This window comes from Lucilia cuprina, chromosome 6, assembly GCF_022045245.1.
Source record: "Lucilia cuprina isolate Lc7/37 chromosome 6, ASM2204524v1, whole genome shotgun sequence".
Taxonomy (NCBI): Eukaryota; Metazoa; Arthropoda; class Insecta; order Diptera; family Calliphoridae; genus Lucilia; species Lucilia cuprina.
In genome coordinates, this window is record NC_060954.1 from 11,859,488 (window position 1) to 11,880,409 (window position 20,922).

Here is a 20,922-nt window from a genome sequence, read left to right on the forward strand (position 1 = left end):
TTTCTACAGAAAATTTGCTGATGATCAGCTATAGTTTTCTATAGAAAATTTGCTGAAGATCAGCTATTGTCTTCTATAGAAAATTTGCTGATGATCAGCTATAGTTTTCTAAAGAAAATTTGCTGATGACCAGCTATAGTTTTCTATAGAAAATTTGCTAATGATCAGTTTTAGTTTTCTTAAGAAAATTTGCTGATGATCAGTTTAGTTTTCTATAGAAAATTTGCTGATGTTCAGTTATAGTTTTCTTTTAAAAATTTTTTGATGATGATCAGCTGTAGTTTCCTGATGATCAGCTGTAGTTTCCTTTAAAGAAATTTGCTAAAGATCAGCTTTAGTGTTCTATAGAAAATTGTGTTTGGAATTTTTTGATTATGTAGATTGAACATTTAGTCGTTGCAACCAAATTTCTTGCACAATTGTTTTTTGTTAGTTTTTTTTGTAATACTATTTATGGTTTAAGAGTTGTCTTTAACATGTTTGAAAGATTGATTTGGAAAAAAATTACACACATAAATCTTAAGAAAAAAACCCATAGATATAAATATCTTGTAAATATTTATTATAACATTAATAAAAATTAATATTTTCTAAATTAAATTAAACAAGAAAAACACTGAAAATTCATTAGGCAAAAGTGAGTTGAAATTAGCAAGAAATATAAAAAAATTAAGGATCCGTTTTTGAATCGATTTATAATTATGAATGTTTAATATTTTTTGGTTCTGAATAAAGCAAAAATGCCCAGACATATTAGAAGAGCTATAAAACCTAAAGAACCAAATAGAATTAAAGATTTCGATTGAGCTTGTAAGCTTTCAGCGTTATAGTTTTGTTCAGTTGATTCCTCTCCTGGCATAATAACTCTAAAAGATATTTTTGATATTTCCGAAATTTCTGTATTGTTGTGAGTTGGGGAATTTAATAAATCCCGTTTACGTCGCTTTAAATTGGAAGTATTAAAGTTATTGCACTGATCGGTATTAACATAACAATCTAGTTGCTCCAAACAACCAGTAATGCGCATTGACATAATCAATTCATCACCACTTCTCATGCCCTGAAACATAACAGCTTTAAAGGGAAGTTTATAACCGAGTGGAGCATCGAACGTGGGAGTTTGTGTGCAAATACCCTTCATCGAGGGATTAAGGCAGCCTTGAGAAGTTATCAGTTGGACATTATTGAGTATTTCTCCAGAGGGTGATATCCTTTGTAAACTAACATCCGAAAGTTTGGTATAATTCCAACCTGTAAGACCAGACAAATCAAAATACTTTAACCAGATTCTTAAGAAACTATACCCACCATCTCCGCTTAAGACATGAGCCCTTAAAAGTAAATCCTCTCCCAGTTGAACAGCCTCATTGGCTTGCAAATGTCTAGCATAACCTTGAGGTGATTTCCTAAGTAATTCCACATGAGTACGGAAAGAATTTTGGGTACCTCCCTTGGCATAAGTACCAATACTGCGAGCTTGTCTGAAATTTTACAAGTCCATAAAATCACAAACCAAAATCTCCCCTACAAAATAACTTACACATCATTAGACACACCCATTTTAAGGGCGTGTGTTTTAACTGCCACTCTACTTTGAGATTTACAGTGTAGAGTCAATATACTATCTGAACCTGTACGCATTCCTCTAATGGCCGGAAAACGTAAACGCAAACATAAATCTGAACCACACTGTTGAACACCGCAACGTTGAAAGTCTTCACCCGCTATATCTACCACCACATAACTTTTATGTAACTTCAGTTCACAACGTTTATCACTGGAGTCATTATCTACACTGGGCGTGGCACTTAGGAAATTATCGATTTTTAAAACAGCCCTAAAGTAACCATTCGCTTGAGGTTTCTGTTGCAAACAGCGCATTTCGTGGACTCGTAAACGTAAAGACATGGCATTGTCTGCTCCTTGAACAACCGATAACTGTTGCTGACCATTAGAGGGTGGTAAATAACCGGGAGCTGGCGTGGATGAAGTTTCATGAAATGGTGAATCGGCTGCTACTATGGAGGGAGTAGAGGGTCTAGGATAATTGTAACCTTGATCGGGTGAATGTTCTTGTTCAAAAGGATCGTTGTTTATGGGTGGCAATATAATAGGATCATTATTAATAGGTGGCAAGAATTCTGGTGAATCCACAACAACTATAGCTTGAGTAGGTCTAGGTGTTGTTGTACTAGTCGTGGTAGGTTTCTGATATAAATAGCCACCGTTAAAGGGATCATATTGTTGGTTGCTGCAAAGAAAAAACGGAATAGTTTAATAAAGATTCTAAGGAAATTTAGGCGATCATTGACAAATTTTCTATAGAAAACTATAGCTGATCATCAGAAAATTTCCTATAGAAAACTGTAGTTGATCTTAAGCAAATTTTCTATAGAAAAATATAGCTGATCATTAGCAAATTTTCTAAAGAAAACTATAGCTGATCATTAGCAAATTTTCTAAAGAAAACTATAGCTAATCATCAGCAAATTTTCTAAAGAAAACTATGGCTGATCATCAGCAAATTTTCTAAAGAAAACAATGGCTGATCATCAGCAAATTTTATAAAGAAAACTGTAGCTGATCATCAGCAAATTTTCTAAAGCAAATTTTCTAAAGAAAACTATGGCTGATCATCAGTAAATTTTCTAAAGAAAACTATAGCTGATCATCAGCAAATTTTCTAAAGAAAACTATAGCTGATCATCAGCAAATTTTCTGAAGAAAACTATAGCTGATCATCAGCAAATTTTCCAAAGAAAACTATAGCTGATCATCAGCAAATTTTCCAAAGAAAACTATAGCTGATCATCAGCAAATTTTCTAAAGAAAACTATAGCTGATCATCAGCAAATTTTCTAAAGAAAACTATAGCTGATCATCAGCAAATTTTCTAAAGAAAACTATAGCTGATCATCAGCAAATTTTCTAAAGAAAACTATAGCGGATCATCAGCAAATTTTCTAAAGAAAACTATAGCTGATCATCTGCAAAATTTCTAAACAAAACTATAGCTGATCATCTGCAAATTTTCTATAGAAAACTATAGCTGATCATCAGCAAATTTTCTAAAGAAAACTATAGAAACTGTAGAAGATCATCAGCAAATTTTTTATAGAAAACTGTAGAAGATCATCAGTAAATTTTCCATATAAAATAGTAACTGATCTTCATTCAATTTTCCAAAGAAACCTGTGACTGATCAGCAATACTTCTATAGTGAACTGTAGCTGATCTTCAGCAATTTTTCTATAGAAAACAGTAGATGATCATCGGAAAATTTCTTTAATACGTTACCCCTGTTGTGGACTTTCATAATTAGGTCTTTCATCAGCCACTGGTGGTGCAGGTGGTAAATATTGTTTAAGCAAAGGTATAAAATTTCTACGATCTTTCGCACTACGATTTTCAACTATTTCAGGTAACAACGATTCTGTGCTTGTAGAAATAGGAGCCACAGGTGCTGGTGTTACCACTTCTGAAGAAGGTCCTATAGGATTTGGATAAAGTCCTGATAAATCTGCACCATTAGAAGGAGGTCCATAAAGTGCTGATATGCCCGATTGAAAACCTACAGGTATATGTCCGTGTTGTGGTGCTAAATGATGATGATGTTGAAAATAACTTAATTCTGGAGCTTGAGCAAAAAAATGCGATACATCCTGCAGAGAGTAATGGATGTAGGCAAATATCAATAAAACTATAACACTTTTCTTTGATCTAAACATTTTGATAAAACACTTTGAACTGTTTGATAAATTCGAAATAGTTGTGAGTTTTTATAAGTTAAAAAATAAATTTTACTAAAAAAGTTTCAAAACCACAATACTTTTTTTAATGTTAAAACCGTGATTTACTCAAAACAAAAAAATTTGTCATAGGCCCCACAATATCATGTATTTATAATAGAGAATTTACTTTTACTTTAGTTAAATGGCTATTTTGAATATGTTCAACAGTTTATTTTGAAAATCACGTTTCTTGTGTTCTTTACTTGATGAACTTTCCTTTAGCACGCTTGGTTTTTTTCATGTTTTAAATTGAATTTTATTTTGAAATTATAAAATTGTAATTATATTGATACAGGTCAAGAAAATTTATTTGCTGATCCACAGTTTTTTATAGAAAATTAGCTGATGATCAGCTACAGTTTTCTATAGAAAATTTGCTGATGATCAGCTACAGTTTTCTATAGAAAATTTGCTGATGATCAGCTACAGTTTTCTATAGAAAATTTGCTGATGATCAGCTACAGTTTTCTATAGAAAATTTGCTGATGATCAGCTACAGTTTTCTATAGAAAATTTGCTGATGATCAGCTACAGTTTTCTATAGAAAATTTGCTGATGATCAGCTACAGTTTTCTATAGAAAATTTGCTGATGATCAGCTACAGTTTTCTATAGAAAATTTGCTGATGATCAGCTACAGTTTTCTATAGAAAATTTGCTGATGATCAGCCACAGTTTTCTATAGAAAATTTGCTGATGATCAGCCACAGTTTTCTATAGTAAATATGCTGATGATCAGCCACAGTTTTCTATAGAAAATATGCTGATGATCAGCCACAGTTTTCTATAGAAAATTTGCTGATGATCAGCCACAGTTTTCTATAGAAAATTTGCTGATGATCAGCCACAGTTTTCTATAGAAAATTTGCTGATGATCAGCCACAGTTTTCTATAGAAAATTTGCTGATGATCAGCCACAGTGTTCTATAGAAAATTTGCTGAAGTTTTCTATAGAAAATTTGCTGATGATCAGCCATAGTTTTCTATAGAAAATATGCCGATGATCAGCCACAGTTTTCTATAGAAAATATGCCGATGATCAGCCACAGTTTTCTATAGAAAATATGCCGATGATCAGCCACAGTTTTCTATAGAAAATTTGCTGATGATCAACTCTAGTTTTCTATAGAAAATTTGCTGATGATCAGCTATAGTTTTCTATAGAAAATTTGCTGATGATCAGCTATAGTTTTCTATAGAAAATTTGCTGATAATCAGCTATAGTTTTCTATAGAAAATTTGCTGATGATCAGCTATAGTTTTCTATAGAAAATTTGCTGATGATCAGCTATAGTTTTCTATAGAAAATTTGCTGATGATCAGCTATAGTTTTCTATAGAAAATTTGCTGATGATCAGCTATAGTTTTCTATAGAAAATCTGCTGATGATCAGCTATAGTTTTCTAAAGAAAATTTGCTGATGATCAGCTATAGTTTTCTATAGAAAATTTGCTGATGATCAGCTATAGTTTTCTATAGAAAATTTGCTGATGATCAGATATAGTTTTCTATAGAAAATTTGCTGATGATCATCTATAGTTTTTTATAGAAAATTTGCTGATGATCATCTATAGTTTTCTTTAGAAAATTTGCTGATGATCAGCAACAGTTTTCTATAGAAAATTTGCTGATGATCAGCAACAGTTTTCTATAAAAAATTTGCTGATGATCAAGCACAGTTTTCTATAGACAATTCGCTGATGATCAAGCACAGTTTTCTATAGACAATTTGCTGATGATCAGCCACAGTTTTCTTTAGAAAATTTGCTGCTGATCAGCTGTAGTTTTCTATAGAAAATTTGCTGATAATCATCTATAGTTTTCTATAGAAAATTTGCTGATGATCAGCTATAGTTTTCTATAGAAAATTTGCTGATGATCAGCTATAGTTTTCTATAGAAAATTTGCTGATGATCAGCTATAGTTTTCTATAGAAAATTTGCTGATGATGAGCTATAGTTTTCTATAGAAAATTTGCTGATGATCAGCCGTAGTTTTCTATAGAAAATTTGCTAAAATTACATGATCTTTATGTATAAATATATTTAATTGCATTTGTTTTTTTTTCAATTAATTGCGAAGGACAAATCTTGTGCTTAATTTAAACATATTTAATTCAGATTTGTGTTTTTTTTATTTATCTCTCAAATTAAATGTCAAAATTTTCTATATTTTTATGTTGTTGTTTAATTTTGTTAGTTAGATTTGCAATAAATTAATTAATTTTGGTTAGAAAACCACTTTTTATAGAAATAAAAATTTATACAAATCTTGTCTTTAATCCTTAAGAATCGCATAACAAGTTGAACAACATACATATAGCAATATTTATTGCATTTTATTCATTAAATAGTTGCGATTTTTTCGGCTTTAAGTTGGCAATAATAAAAACATATTTGTGCACATTATTTTATGACATTATTAAGCATTATGAATTTCAAAATTCCACTAACCATAACGGTTGTAAGTTATAATATCTAAAATTATTATTATGATTTTAAACATTTGTGGTGGATTTGAAACTTGTTGACGTTAAGGCTTTAGACTATGAGTAACATAAGTAGTTGGGCATAAGTGATTGTAGGTAAACGTATAGGCAGGTATCTAATAATGGATTAATACACTGAGAAAACAGTTTTCTCATTTATTTAACATCATTAGCAAAAAATTTTAATCGTATTGTCTAATAACATGTTTTTTCATGTTTAGATAATAATATGGAGTTGGCAACACTTATTAGCATCATTTATCAAGTTTTTAGTGCTGCCAAGTTTGAATTTTAATTCTAAACACGTAACAGTTGCCGTCGGAAAATATATGTTACCAATCAAGTTTTTACTCTTCAATAATAGATTACTAATGATTTATTTAAACGTGACAACTTGATAAAAATATCAATACATCGATCGTTTATTCTAAACAGCAGACAAGTCTTTTTACTAAAGCTTTTACTGAAGCTGATCAGCAGCAAATTTTCTATAGAACTCTAGAGCTGACCAGCAGTAAATTTTCTATAGAAAACTATAGCTGATCAGCACTAAATTTTCTATAGAAAACTTTAGCTGATCAGCAGCAAATTTTCTATAGAAAACTTTAGCTGATCAGCAGCAAATTTTCTATAGAAAACTTTAGCTGATCAGCAGCAAATTTTCTATAGAAAACTTTAGCTGATCAGCAGCAAATTTTCTATAGAAAACTTTAGCTGATCAGCAGCAAATTTTCTATAGAAAACTTTAGCTGATCAGCAGCAAATTTTCTATAGAAAACTTTAGTATATCAGCAGCAAATTTTCTATAGAAAAAAGTTCAATCTTAGCAAAATATCTATAAAAATTTGCAACTGATCGTCAATCATTCAGTCTGAAATAGATTCTTAACAAAATATTTTATTTTTCTTCTGTGTATGATCGTGATACTTCCACATTATTTAGTATTAAGCGGGCAGGTGTGTTTATGAATTATGGCTCTTTAAAAAAATGTCAACTAAAATGTGCTGTCATTAGTAGTTGTCATCAAATACGTACAAGATTAAAAATGAATGTAAGAAAATATATTTATAGAAAAATATGAAATTGCTACGACTGCAGCTTAAAGAAGAAGGGGAAAAAACATATTTGAAAATAATGATTTGTATGACAAGTTATCCATAAATGTTTGTTGGCCAGCGCGATCGTCGATGTGATTTAGTGCGGCATTTTTATTATGATTATTGTCTGTAGTTTATAAATTAAGATAAGAAATTTATACAACAATTTATCTTAATGTGAGCACAAACAGAAATAATTCATTAAGAGTATTTTTTTTACTAAATGAATCAATCATATTTGCCATTTTGGGTTAAATTTTTAGCAACGGGTGGTAAAAGTTTTGTAAAATATTTGAATGTAAACATCTTTATAGATATTTGGTAAATATCTGAATATGGATGCCATGCAGGCATGGTATACCCACGATATTTTCAGTATGTATAACTTATGCATAAACTCTTCAAAAGTAGATAGTAGTTTATAGTCTAGTCTATAGTCTAGTCTATAGTCTAGTCTATAGTCTAGTCTATAGTCTAGTCGATAGTCTAGTCCATAGTCTAGTCGATAGTCTAGTCGATAGTCTAGTCGATAGTCTAGTCTATCGACTAGTCTATAGTCTTTTCTATAGTCTAGTCTATAGTCTTTTCTATAGTCTAGTCTATAGTCTTTTCTATACTATAGTCTATAGTCTAGTCTATAGTCTAGTCGATAGTCTAGTCGATAGTCTAGTCGATAGTCTAGTCGATAGTCTAGTCTATAGTTTAGTCTATAGTCTAGTCTATAGTCTAGTCGATAGTCTAGACTATAGTCTATAGTCTAGTCTATAGTCTAGTCTATAGTCTAGTGTATAGTCTAGTCTATAATCTAGTCTATAGTCTTGTCTATAGTCTAGTCTAAAGTCTAGTCTATAGTCTAATCTATAGTCTAGTCTATAGTCTTTTCTATAGTCTAGTCTATAGTCTAGTCTATAGTCTTTTCTATAGTCTAGTCTATAGTCTAGTCTATAGTCTTTTCTATAGTCTAGTCTATAGTCTAGTCTATAGTCTAGTCTATAGTCTAGTCTATAGTCTAGTCTATAGTCTAGTCTATAGTCTAGTCTATAGTCTTGTCTATAGTCTAGTCTATAGTCTAGTCTATAGTCTAGTCTACAGTCTAATCTATAGTCTAGTCTATAGTCTAGTCTATAGTCTAGTCTATAATCTAGTCTATAGTCTAGTCTATAGTCTAGTATATAGTCTAGTCTATAGTCTAGTCTATAGTCTAGTCTATAGTCTAGTCTAGTCTATAGTCTAGTCTATAGTCTAGTCTATAGTCTAGTCTATAGTCTAGTCTATAGTCTAGTCTATAGTCTAGTCTATAGTCTAGTCTATAGTCTAGTCTATAGTCTAGTCTATAGTCTAGTTTATAGTCTAGTTTATAGTCTAGTCTATAGTCTAGTCTATAGTCTAGTCTATAGTCTAGTCTATAGTCTAGTCTATAGTCTAGTCTATAGTCTAGTCTATAGTCTAGTCTATAGTCTAGTCTATAGTCTAGTCTATAGTCTAGTCTATAGTCTAGTCTATAGTCTAGTCTATAGTCTAGTCTATAGTCTAGTCTATAGTCTAGTCTATAGTCTAGTCTATAGTATAGTCTATAGTCTAGTCTATAGTCTAGTCTATTGTCTAGTCTATAGTCTAATCTATAGTCTAGTCTATAGTCCAGTCTATAGTCTAGTCTATAGTCTAGTCTATAGTATATTCTATAGTCTTGTCTATAGTCTTGTCTATAGTCTTGTCTATAGTCTAGTCTATGGTCTTGTCTATAGTCTAGTATATAGTCTAGTCTATAGTCTAGTCTATAGTCTAGTCTATAGTCTAGTCTATAGTCTAGTTTATAGTCTAGTCTATAATCTAGTCTATAGTGTAGTTTATAGTCTATTCTATGGTCTAGTCTAGTCTATAGTCTAGTCTATAGTATATTCTATAGTCTAGTCTAAAGTCTAGTCTATAGTCTAGTCTATAGTCTAGTCTATAGTCTAGTCTATAGTCTAGTCTATAGTCTAGTCTATAGTCTAGTCTATAGTCTAGTCTATAGTCTAGTCTATAGTCTAGTCTAAAGTCTAGTCTATAGTCTAGTCTATAGTCTAGTTTACAGTCACGTCTTTAGTGTAGGAATCAATCTATTCTTTAGTCTGGTATCTAATTTAGTCGATGGTCTAGTCTGTAGTCTAGAATCTAGTATACAATATATTATTTATTATAGTCTTTAATCTAGTTCTATTCTGTTCAGCTTGCGTAAAGTTGTCAATTGTTAACTGACATTCAACATGGTTAATTATTTTCTATATGCTTTGTTAATTTTGGACTTTTATGTTATTTGTTTATATTTACTGTTTGTTTATTAAAATCTTTATTTTGTTTACAATCTATATTAGTTTGTAATAATTAAAATCATTTGTCTATGGTTCAAAATTGCCGCCTTAAATAGTTTTTGTTTTAATTAATTGTCAATACATGAGGTGAAATTTAATTCGTGTGGTAAAGGAATCAAATCTTAACAGTTGCAGGCAACCAATAAGAAAATAAAGTAAAACTTAAGAAAACATGTTAAACATCATTATCATAAACCATAAAACTCCAAAGTAAGAAATTGAAAATTTTATATGGAAAACTAAATGTCTTTATTAGCTTTGACAATTAGTCGTCTGTAAGCAAATTTCCTTTTGAGAGATATTACCAGTAAAATAGAAATTAAATGTAAACACACACTCACACTGTTTGTGTTAAAATTGATCCCAAATGTATAATTTAAACAACTTTATATTTTTATAGAAATAAAATCTAATTAATTCAAAATTTTTATTTTTTTTTTTTTTGCAGACTCTCAAACTCCCCAAACGCCATGCCCAATTCTTTGCCCCATTACAACAACAACGATAATTATCAACAAAATGGTTTCGGTAGCAATAATTTCGGTTCATCGAATTTTCTTTCACCCAATAGTATTAATGATCGCCAATCCATGCTGAATGCCCAATCTAGAAGAAAATTTAGTTTTCCCGCAACACTACACTCGACTTCGCTACTAGAAGTTAATCAAAATTCCACCCGTAGACGTTTAAGTAATGTTAGTGATGTGGTAACGAGAAAATTATCATATACCATAGGCTGGAAGGCGGCACAGATACCGGCCCAGGATATAATAACACAAGTAAGTTAGAAAATTAAAAAATTTTCAAGCTCATTTGAATACAATTTTCAATATTATTTTAAAAGGGACGGTGCCTATGTGGTCAATATATAAAAAGACGTTTACGTCGCTCCGGATTGTTTAATAAAAAGTTAGGCCTACAACGTATTCGCAGTATTTTGGGTACATCGACTATGTCGGTTGTAAGAGAGGTATTTCCCGCTGTTATGGTGGTAAGTTAGAAAGGAAGAAGTCAAAAAGATTACAGATTAAACTAAAGGCTAGACTATAGACTGCACCCTAGACTATAGAATAGACTGGACTATAGACTAGACTAAAGTATACACTATATACCAGACAATAGACCTGACTATATACTAGACAAGATTTGAATATAGACCTGACTATAGACTTGACTACATACTAGACAATGTCAGACAATACTAGACTAGACTATTGACTAGACTAAAGTCTAGACTGGACTATAGACTTGAATATAAACTAGACTATTGACTAGACTAAAGTCTAGACTGGACTATAGACTATATTATAGACTAGACTATGGACAAGAATATAGACTAGACTATAGGCTAGACTATGGACTAGACTATAGACAAGACTATAGACTAGACTATAGACTACACTTAGACTAGACTATAGACTAGACTATAGACTAGACTATAGACTAGACTATAGACTAGACTATAGACTAGACTATAGACTAGACTATAGATAGACTATAGACTAGACTATAGACTAGACTATAGACTAGACTATAGACTAGACTATAGACTAGACTATAGACTAGACTATAGACTAGACTATAGACTAGACTATAGACTAGACTATAGACTAGACTATAGACTAGACTATAGACTAGACTATAGACTAGACTATAGACTAGACTATAGACTAGACTATAGACTAGACTATAGACTAGACTATAGACTAGACTATAGACTAGACTATAGACTAGACTATAGACTAGACTATAGACTAGACTATAGACTAGACTATAGACTAGACTATAGACTAGACTATAGACTAGACTATAGACTAGACTATAGACTAGACTATAGTCTAGACTATAGACTAGACTATAGACTAGACTATAGACTAGACTATAGACTAGACTATAGACTAGACTATAGACTAGACTATAGACTAGACTATAGACTAGACTATAGACTAGACTATAGACTAGACTATAGACTAGACTATAGACTAGACTATAGACTAGACTATAGACTAGACTATAGACTAGACTATAGACTAGACTATAGACTAGACTATAGACTAGACTATAGACTAGACTATAGACTAGACTATAGACTAGACTATAGACTAGACTATAGACTAGACTATAGACTAGACTATAGACTAGACTATAGACTAAACTATAGACTAGACTATAGACTAGACTATAGACTAGACTATAGACTAGACTATAGACTAGACTATAGACTAGACTATAGACTAGACTATAGACTAGACTATAGACTAGACTATACACTAGACTATAGACTAGACTATAGACTAGAATATAGACTAGACTATAGACTAGACTATAGACTAGACTATAGACTAGACTATAGACTAGACTATAGACTAGATTGTAGACTAGACTATAGACTAGATTGTAGACTAGAATATAGACTAGACTATAGACTAGACTATAGACTAGACTATAGACTAGACTATAAACTAGACTATAAACTAGACTATAAACTAGACTATAGACTTGACTATAGACTATATTATAGACTAGACTATGTAGTCTATAGTCTAGTCTATAGTCTTGTCTATAGTCTAGTCCATAGTCTAGCCTATAGTCTAGTCTATATTCTTGTCCATAGTCTAGTCTATAATATAGTCTATAGTCCAGTCTAGACTTTAGTCTAGTCAATAGTCTAGTTTATATTCAAGTCTATAGTCCAGTCTAGACTTTAGTCTAGTCAATAGTCTAGTCTAGTATTGTCTGACATTGTCTAGTATGTAGTCAAGTCTATAGTCAGGTCTATATTCAAATCTTGTCTAGTATATAGTCAGGTCTATTGTCTGGTATATAGTGTATACTTTAGTCTAGTCTATAGTCCAGTCTATTCTATAGTCTAGGGTGCAGTCTATAGTCTAGCCTTTAGTTTAATCTGTAATCTTTTTGACTTCTTCCTTTCTAACTTACCACCATAACAGCGGGAAATACCTCTCTTACAACCGACATAGTCGATGTACCCAAAATACTGCGAATACGTTGTAGGCCTAACTTTTTATTAAACAATCCGGAGCGACGTAAACGTCTTTTTATATATTGACCACATAGGCACCGTCCCTTTTAAAATAATATTGAAAATTGTATTCAAATGAGCTTGAAAATTTTTTAATTTTCTAACTTACTTGTGTTATTATATCCTGGGCCGGTATCTGTGCCGCCTTCCAGCCTATGGTATATGATAATTTTCTCGTTACCACATCACTAACATTACTTAAACGTCTACGGGTGGAATTTTGATTAACTTCTAGTAGCGAAGTCGAGTGTAGTGTTGCGGGAAAACTAAATTTTCTTCTAGATTGGGCATTCAGCATGGATTGGCGATCATTAATACTATTGGGTGAAAGAAAATTCGATGAACCGAAATTATTGCTACCGAAACCATTTTGTTGATAATTATCGTTGTTGTTGTAATGGGGCAAAGAATTGGGCATGGCGTTTGGGGAGTTTGAGAGTCTGCAAAAAAAAAACAAATAAAATTTTGAATTAATTAGATTTTATTTCTATAAAAATATAAAGTTGTTTAAATTATACATTTGGGATCAATTTTAACACAAACAGTGTGAGTGTGTGTTTACATTTAATTTCTATTTTACTGGTAATATCTCTCAAAAGGAAATTTGCTTACAGACGACTAATTGTCAAAGCTAATAAAGACATTTAGTTTTCCATATAAAATTTTCAATTTCTTACTTTGGAGTTTTATGGTTTATGATAATGATGTTTAACATGTTTTCTTAAGTTTTACTTTATTTTCTTATTGGTTGCCTGCAACTGTTAAGATTTGATTCCTTTACCACACGAATTAAATTTCACCTCATGTATTGACAATTAATTAAAACAAAACTATTTAAGGCGGCAATTTTGAACCATAGACAAATGATTTTAATTATTACAAACTAATATAGATTGTAAACAAAATAAAGATTTTAATAAACAAACAGTAAATATAAACAAATAACATAAAAGTCCAAAATTAACAAAGCATATAGAAAATAATTAACCATGTTGAATGTCAGTTAACAATTGACAACTTTACGCAAGCTGAACAGAATAGAACTAGATTAAAGACTATAATAAATAATATATTGTATACTAGATTCTAGACTACAGACTAGACCATCGACTAAATTAGATACCAGACTAAAGAATAGATTGATTCCTACACTAAAGACGTGACTGTAAACTAGACTATAGACTAGACTATAGACTAGACTTTAGACTAGACTATAGACTAGACTATAGACTAGACTATAGACTAGACTATAGACTAGACTATAGACTAGACTATAGACTAGACTATAGATTAGACTATCGACTAGACTATAGACTAGACTATAGACTAGACTATAGACTAGACTATAGACTAGACTATAGACTAGACGATAGACTAGACTATAGACTAGACTATAGACTAGGCCATAGACTAGACTATAGACTAGACTATAGACTAGACTATAGACTAGACTAGACTATAGACCAGAATATAGGCCAGACTATAGACAACTGTATAAAACAGACTGTGTACAAAGTTCTGGACCAGACTGTAGAGTAGACTGTAATTAAAACTTTAGACCAAACTGTAACCAAGACCAGACTAAATTGAAAACTTTAGAGCAGACAGTAGCCAAAACTACAGACCAGAATATAGCCAAATCTAATGACCTATAAATCAGGCTATATAATATACTAAATCTAGCAATATCGTGTTGATCCTAAGCCTGAAATGGTCCAACTACTGATCAATAATTCTGCCTATATCTCTTCAATATGTTTTACATATTTTTTTTTAATTCTTCTCTCATTCCAGTTAGGTGATGAATTAGAACGTATGCATCCACGTATCTATACTGGAGTAGCAAGACAAATTTGTCGAAATCCTGGTGGAGAATTTAAATCAGCTGATACAGTAATTTTACTCTTATCAGCTGTAGCTAGAGATCTCTTTCGCATCGATATAACATGGAGTAAAATAGTGTCATTATTTGCCATTGCGGGGGGATTATCTGTGGATTGTGTGCGACAAGGTCATCCAGAATATTTGCCCAAACTAATGCAAAGTGTTTCAGATGTTATCGAAGATGAACTAGTACCCTGGATCAACGAAAATGGTGGTTGGGTAAGTTTTATTTAAAGTTAAGAAGAATGGTCACAAAAACTGTCAAGTTATTTTTACTTACAGATTGGTATTAATAACCATGTTCATCCTGCCACCAACAAACTAAATCCCCTGGAATGGACAACTATTATTGTAGGCAGTATATTTGGTTTATTTTTAATATATGTTTTAATAAGATTTTTAATTACATATATAATTCCTAAAATATATCAGCGTATTACCGGTAAATGATGTTTGATATAAATATTGTACATAAATTTGTATAAAATATTAAAAGTAACGTTTAAATGAAAACTTTTTTAAATTTAAACTAAAACAGTAAATATTAAACGAAAAGCTTTGATATGATCATTTTTCTACTCTTTGCAAAAAAGCTTTCGTTAAGTTAGCTTTTGATAACAGCGTTGCCACAGAAAATGTAAATGCTAATCCCACAAATGTTTGCATGCAAGCTACGATCAACAACCTATATTACATTGTGATCAAATATCATATTAATAGTCAAGCCTGTAGTCTAGTCCATAGTCAAGTCTGTAGTCTAGTCTTAGTCTAGTCAATAGTATAGTCTATAGTCTAGTCCATAGTATAGTTCATAGTCTATTGTCTAGTCTATAGTCTATTCTATAGTGTAGTCTTGTCTATAGTCTAGCATATAGTATAGTCTTTAGAATTGTCTATAGTATAGTCTATAGTCTAGTCTTTAGCATAGTCTATAGTCTAGTCTATAGTCTAATCTATAGTCTATCGTCTTCTCTATATTCAAGTCTATAGTCTAGCCTATTATGTAGTCTATAGTCTATAGTCCAGCCTATAGTCTAGTCTATAGTCTAGTCTATAGTCTAGTCTATAGTCTAGTCTATAGTATAGTCTATAGTCTAGTCTATAGTCTAGTCTATAGCCTAGTCTATAATCTAGCGTATAGTTTAGTCTATTATGTAGTCTATGGTCTAGTCTATCGTCTAGCCTATAGTCTAGCCTATAGTCTAGCCTATAGTCTAGCCTATAGTCTAGCCTATAGTCTAGTCTATAATCTAGCCTATAGTCTAGTCTATAGTTAGCTTTAGTCTACAGTCTTATCTACAGTCAAGTCTTATCTATAGTCTAGTCTATAGTCTTATCTATAGTCTAGTCTATAGTCTAGTCTATAGTCTAGTCTATAGTCTAGTCTATAGTCTAGTCTATAGTCTAGTCTATAGTCTAGTCTATAGTCCAGTCTATAGTCTACTCTATAGTCTAGTCTATAGTCTAGTCTATAGTCTAGTCTATAGTCTAGTCTATAGTCTAGTCTATAGTCTAGTCTATAGTCTAGTCTATAGTCTAGTCTATAGTCTAGCCTATAGTCTAGTATATATTCTAGTCTATAGTCTAGTATATATTCTAGTCTATAGTCTAGTCTATAGCCTAGTCTATAGTCTAGTCTACAGTCTAGTCTATAGTCTAGTGTATAGTCCAGTTTATAATCTAGTATATAGCGTTGTCTATAGTATAGTCTATAGTCTAGTCTATAGTCTAGTCTATGGTCTAGTCGATAGTTTATTCTATGGTCTAGTCTATAGTCTAGTCTATAATGTAGTCTAGCCTATAGTGTAGTCTAGTGTATAGTCTAGTCTATAATCTATCCTATAGTCTAGTCTATAGTCTTGTCTATAGTATAGTCGTAGTCTATTCTACAGTCTAGTGTATAGTCCAGTTTATAGTCTAGTGTATAGCCTTGTCTATAGTCTTGTCTATTGTTTAGTCCGTAGTCTTGTCTATAGTCTAGCGTATAGTCTGGTCTGAAGTCTAGACTATGGTCTAGTCTATAGTCTAGTCTATAGACTAGTCTATATTATAGTCGTAGTCGTATTCTATAGTCTAGTGTATAGTCCAGTTTATAGTCTAGTCTAGTATATAGCGTTGTCTATAGTCTTGTCTATGGTTTATTCCGTGGTCTAATCAATAATCTAGTGTATAGTTTGGTCTAAAGTTGGATTATTGACTAGTCTAATCTATAGTAGGTCTATAGGGTAGTCTATGGTCTAGACTATGGTCTCGTCTATAGTCTAGTCTATAGACTAGTCTATAGTCTTGCATATAGTCTATTCTATTCTATAGTTAATATAGCCTTCGCTTGTCTATAATCCATTCTACAGTTTAAACGATTTTAGTTTTTTTTTTTTATTTTTTATGTACATATATTAACAACACTTGTTCCCTGCAAAAGAGAACTTACAGCTCCAATATGTATGAGTATCACTTACTCTTCCAGCTCTCTTTTGTAAATTCTCTTAGATTTTTATTTACTATTGTTTTTATTATTATTATTATCACGAATACAACAATGTTGGGGATCGTTCGTTTTGGAGCAGCAGTAAACACACACACACGAATTTAACTTCTCATTAGACTTGGGGAAACAAACATTCACAGTCATACGGTATTGTGATCCCTCGATCTTTACAACGGCAAAAAATACAAAAAAAAAGTAAATAAATAAAATTATAGAAATAAACTCGAATAATTGTGTATATTTTTACTGGTTTTTTGTTATGGTGTGGTGTTTTTGTTTTTTTTTAATTTTATATATTTTTTTCTATCATGTTTTGCTTTTTAAACCTTAATTCATCTTATACTACTCTCTGATCAAGACACATCTAGTTGAGTTTTGTTACTTTGATGAGATTTAATAATAAATAATTTAAAAAAAAATAATTTTTACAAAACAAAATTTAAAAATATATAAGAAAATATTAAATAAATAAAATAATTAAATAATTTAAAACTAATTTAAATAAAAAATAAAGGTACATTATAAAAATTATAAATTTTTTTATAAAAAAAATTCTAAAAAATTCCTATTGTAGAGCAGCAGTGAATAAAGCAAAAAAAAACAAACAAACTTAAAGCAACAGTGGAAAAAAGTCTAAGGTTACCCACGTAAATGAACTGAATTGGAACACACTCGCAAAACAAAGAGATCATACAGATCAGCAACAGCTCCCAGTGGGAAACATACATATACATGCATACACACATACTTACGTTAGCGTTAATTCATTTAGCAACATTCCTATCTGCTAGACAGACAAATAAATAGTTTTTCAAGCGTAACAACAATAGACCGGCCACTTTTAAAATAAACCTACTCGAAAAACAAACTAGTCTGCAGTCCAGAAGAAAAGAAGTTTTTGCAAGGGATCAACTTATTAGTAAACATTATTGTCACAAGTTATTCTACAACAACAGGCACTTATGCCTTCACCACCGTCTACTCCTACACGTTCTATACGCACAACACCCGCCTTTCCACCAGCTCCCAAACTAGCTAGAGCTAAATTAAAATCAGCCTCATTAGATCATGAAATATTTCTTACATCGAATCGTAAGCTGCGACCTTTACAAGCAAGTTCCTCATTAGAATGGCATCAAAATCAACATCCACTACTACAGCATCAGAACTCTATAGCTCATACTATACCACGCACTGGATCCACCTCGTCTTTAGCCAGTAGTATACAATTTCCCTCCTCATTAGCGGCAGCAAATAATTATCAAGATTTTAAACTCGATATCATTAATCAGGTGAGTGTTTCTTTCATTCGCAAAATATATATATATTATATTAATTTCCAAGCCCATATTTATTTTCTATTACCCTGCTTTTGACAAATTGATAAGAATTTTTTTGAAAACGTTCAAGACCTGTCCTTATCATTTAAAACAAAAAATATATGTGTTGTAGTCTGTCTGTAACTTTCCTACTGCAAATATTTAAACGACTAGAACTCATCAGTTTGTGGGTGTCTCGATGTGTATGTTACTCTGTACGTCCGATCGTTTCTTTACTACTTAGTAGTATGTACATAACACACCCTACGAAAACCGTAACTATGTTTAGTTTAATATTTAAGTCTGGTACATAGCCCTCACTAGGGTCTGGTCTATATAGTCTGTCTATAGACTTGACTGCAGTCTGTCTATAGTCTCGACTATATTCTGTCTATAGACTCGACTATATTCTGTCTATAGACTCGACTATAGTCTATTTATAGATTCGACTAAAGTCTGTCTATAGACTCGACTATAGTCTGTCACTAGACTCGACTATAGTCCTCTATAGACTCGACTATAATTTGATTGGCTAAAAACTCGACTATAGTCTGTCTTTAGACTCGACTATAGTCTGTCTGAAGACTCGACTATAGTCTGTCTATAGACTCGACTTTAGCCTGTCTAAAGACTCGACTTTAGCCTGTCTAAAGACTCGACTATAGTCTGTCTATAGACTCGACTATATTCTGTCTATAGACTCGACTATAGTCTGTTTATAGATTCGACTATAGCCTGTCTATTGATTCGACTATAGTCAATCTAAAGACTCGACTATAGTCCTCTATAAACTCGACTATAATTTGTCTATGAACTTGATTGGCTAATAACTCGACTATAGTCTGTCTTTAGACTCGATTATAGTCTGTCTAAAGACTCGACTATAGTCTGTCTATAGACTCGACTTTAGTCTGTCTATAGACTTAACTATATTCTGTCTATAGACTCGACTATAGTCTGTTTATAGATTCGACTAAAGTCTGTCTATAGACTCGACTATAGTCTGTCTATAGTCTCGACTATAGTCTGTCTATAGTCTCGACTATAGTCTGTCTATAGACTCGACTATAGTCTGTCTATAGACTCGACTATAGTCTGTCTATAGACTCGACTATAGTTTGTCTATGGACTCGACTATAGTCTGTCTATAGACTTGACTATAGTCTGTCTATAGACTCAAGTAAAGATTCGACTACAGTTCGATCTATAGACTCAGCTATAGATTCGATTAACGACACGTCATTAGTCTGAACTTTAGACTCGACTTTAGTCTCAACTCGACAAAAAAACTGATCTCCATTTTACTTTAGTATATTTTTAATTCTATAATATAGTATCAACTATAGATTAGTCTACAGTCACGACTATAGTTCAGTCTATAATATAGTCTATAGTTTCGTTTATAGTCCCGTCTCTAAGTCTCTCGGTAGTTTAGTCTTAAATCATAGTTTAGACAATAAGATCGACTATAGTTTAGTCTAAAACTTCGACTAAAATATAGTCTATAGTATCAAATATAGATAAAGATAATTTCGACTATAGTTTAACATATACTCTCGACTATTGTCTAATCTGTAGTCATATCTATAGTTTAGTCTATGGTCCCTAGATTCGCCTACAGTTTAGTCCATAATCTTTTGCGTCCACTATAGTTTGGTCCATATAGTTTCAACTTTAGTTTAGTCTATACTTTCCGTTACAGTTTAGTCCATAGTCTAGACTATAGTTTAGTCTATGCTCTACAACATCCGAACCTATACTCCATAAAATATTAAAACCAACATCAATCATCTCACACCTCTGCTGTAGCGCATTATTTATTCGTATTAATTTTTACTAAATTTCCTTAATTCTATTTTAAGTAGTTTTGTTTACTTTTTATTAAATTTTTTTATATTTTTTCTATTTCATTTATGTTCTTTTTTCCAAGCCGAGTGTTTTTTTCTATATTTTTGCTTTTTTCCTGATAAAGCTGTTTAAATAATCACTTTATTTTATTCAAATGTTTGTATATAATTTTTGCTTCTTTGGTTATAGCAAATTTTTTTTATATACATATATTTAGTAAAAATTTATATGCATATTGTTACTTTTATTAAGAACATTTTAAAATTTCAAATCGAAACATAATTCTTAAGACTCTACTGATGGTTTTTTTTATTTATAGTCGTCTTAATAATTAATAAGAAATTACTCGACATTGTTGTTATTGCGGCGAAGTGCTATTTATAAAACGATATACAGTCTAGACTAGAAATCTGAGTCTGTAGTCTGGACTATCATCTGGTCTATAATCTAGTTTATAGTCTAGTTTATAGTCTAGTCTATAGTCTAGTTTATAGTTTAGTATATAGTGTAGTCTATAGTCTAGTCTATAGTCTAGTCTAGTCTATAGTGTAGTCTATAGTCTAGTCTATAGTCTAGTCTATAGTCTAGTCTATAGTCTAGTCTATAGTCTAGTC

General features: G+C 31.5%; 4 protein-coding genes across 6 annotated transcripts in view; 2 read left to right on the plus strand and 2 right to left on the minus strand.

The window, feature by feature from the left end:
• Nucleotides 1–550: 550 nt before the first annotated feature.
• LOC111679628 lies at nt 551–3,728 on the minus strand. Its single transcript, XM_023441212.2, has 4 exons — nt 3,298–3,728; nt 1,541–2,251; nt 1,309–1,481; nt 551–1,251 (listed from the first exon to the last, which is right to left on the minus strand). Exons 1-4 carry the CDS (start codon nt 3,726–3,728, stop codon nt 710–712), a joined length of 1,857 nt encoding a protein of 618 aa, XP_023296980.2. The 3' UTR covers nt 551–709.
• Nucleotides 3,440–15,160, plus strand: LOC111679643 (bcl-2-related ovarian killer protein). 2 transcript variants are annotated; one of them, XM_023441229.2, is made up of 5 exons: nt 3,440–3,577; nt 10,175–10,505; nt 10,571–10,717; nt 14,564–14,872; nt 14,936–15,160. In XM_023441229.2, the coding sequence occupies exons 2-5, from the start codon at nt 10,197–10,199 to the stop codon at nt 15,101–15,103; spliced, it is 933 nt and encodes a 310-aa protein (XP_023296997.2). In that variant the 5' UTR covers nt 3,440–3,577; nt 10,175–10,196; the 3' UTR covers nt 15,104–15,160. The 2 variants fall into 2 exon arrangements, with proteins under 2 accessions (XP_023296997.2, XP_046811322.1); XM_046955366.1 differs by lacking the exon at nt 3,440–3,577 and adding an exon at nt 9,799–9,936.
• LOC124420916 lies at nt 12,643–13,606 on the minus strand. Its single transcript, XM_046955368.1, has 3 exons — nt 13,447–13,606; nt 12,879–13,209; nt 12,643–12,813 (listed from the first exon to the last, which is right to left on the minus strand). The coding sequence occupies exons 1-3, from the start codon at nt 13,482–13,484 to the stop codon at nt 12,658–12,660; spliced, it is 525 nt and encodes a 174-aa protein (XP_046811324.1). The 5' UTR covers nt 13,485–13,606; the 3' UTR covers nt 12,643–12,657.
• Nucleotides 15,161–17,459: 2,299 nt separating the features above from the next.
• LOC111679642 (bcl-2-related ovarian killer protein homolog B) overlaps nt 17,460–20,922 on the plus strand; it is a 7,247-nt gene continuing 3,784 nt past the window's right edge. The window contains exons 1-2 of one of the 2 annotated variants that reach the window (XM_023441227.2): nt 17,460–17,655; nt 17,716–18,433. In XM_023441227.2, the coding sequence (XP_023296995.2) occupies nt 18,104–18,433 (330 nt within the window). In that variant the 5' untranslated portion in view covers nt 17,460–17,655; nt 17,716–18,103. The remainder of the gene's footprint in view (nt 17,656–17,715; nt 18,434–20,922) is intronic. The other variant, XM_023441228.2, reaches the window with a different exon arrangement.

Bases quoted from the DNA above. Each gene is read 5' to 3' on its own strand.
- LOC124420916 (XM_046955368.1), bottom strand. From the start codon at position 13,484: ATGTTAAACATCATTATCATAAACCATAAAACTCCAAA. The intron at 13,210-13,446 runs GTAAGAAATTGA...TTTTTTTTGCAG, and splicing joins ATAAACCATAAAACTCCAAA to ACTCTCAAACTCCCCAAACG. The intron at 12,814-12,878 runs GTAAGTTAGAAA...TTATTTTAAAAG, and splicing joins CCCAGGATATAATAACACAA to GGACGGTGCCTATGTGGTCA.
- LOC111679643 (XM_046955366.1), top strand. From the start codon at position 9,899: ATGTTAAACATCATTATCATAAACCATAAAACTCCAAA. The intron at 10,506-10,570 runs GTAAGTTAGAAA...TTATTTTAAAAG, and splicing joins CCCAGGATATAATAACACAA to GGACGGTGCCTATGTGGTCA. The intron at 10,718-14,563 runs GTAAGTTAGAAA...CTCTCATTCCAG, and splicing joins TATTTCCCGCTGTTATGGTG to TTAGGTGATGAATTAGAACG.
- LOC111679628 (XM_023441212.2), bottom strand. From the start codon at position 3,728: ATGTTTAGATCAAAGAAAAGTGTTATAGTTTTATTGATATTTGCCTAC. The intron at 2,252-3,297 runs GTAACGTATTAA...TTTTCTTTGCAG, and splicing joins TATGAAAGTCCACAACAGGG to CAACCAACAATATGATCCCT. The intron at 1,482-1,540 runs GTAAGTTATTTT...GTAAAATTTCAG, and splicing joins ATGGGTGTGTCTAATGATGT to ACAAGCTCGCAGTATTGGTA.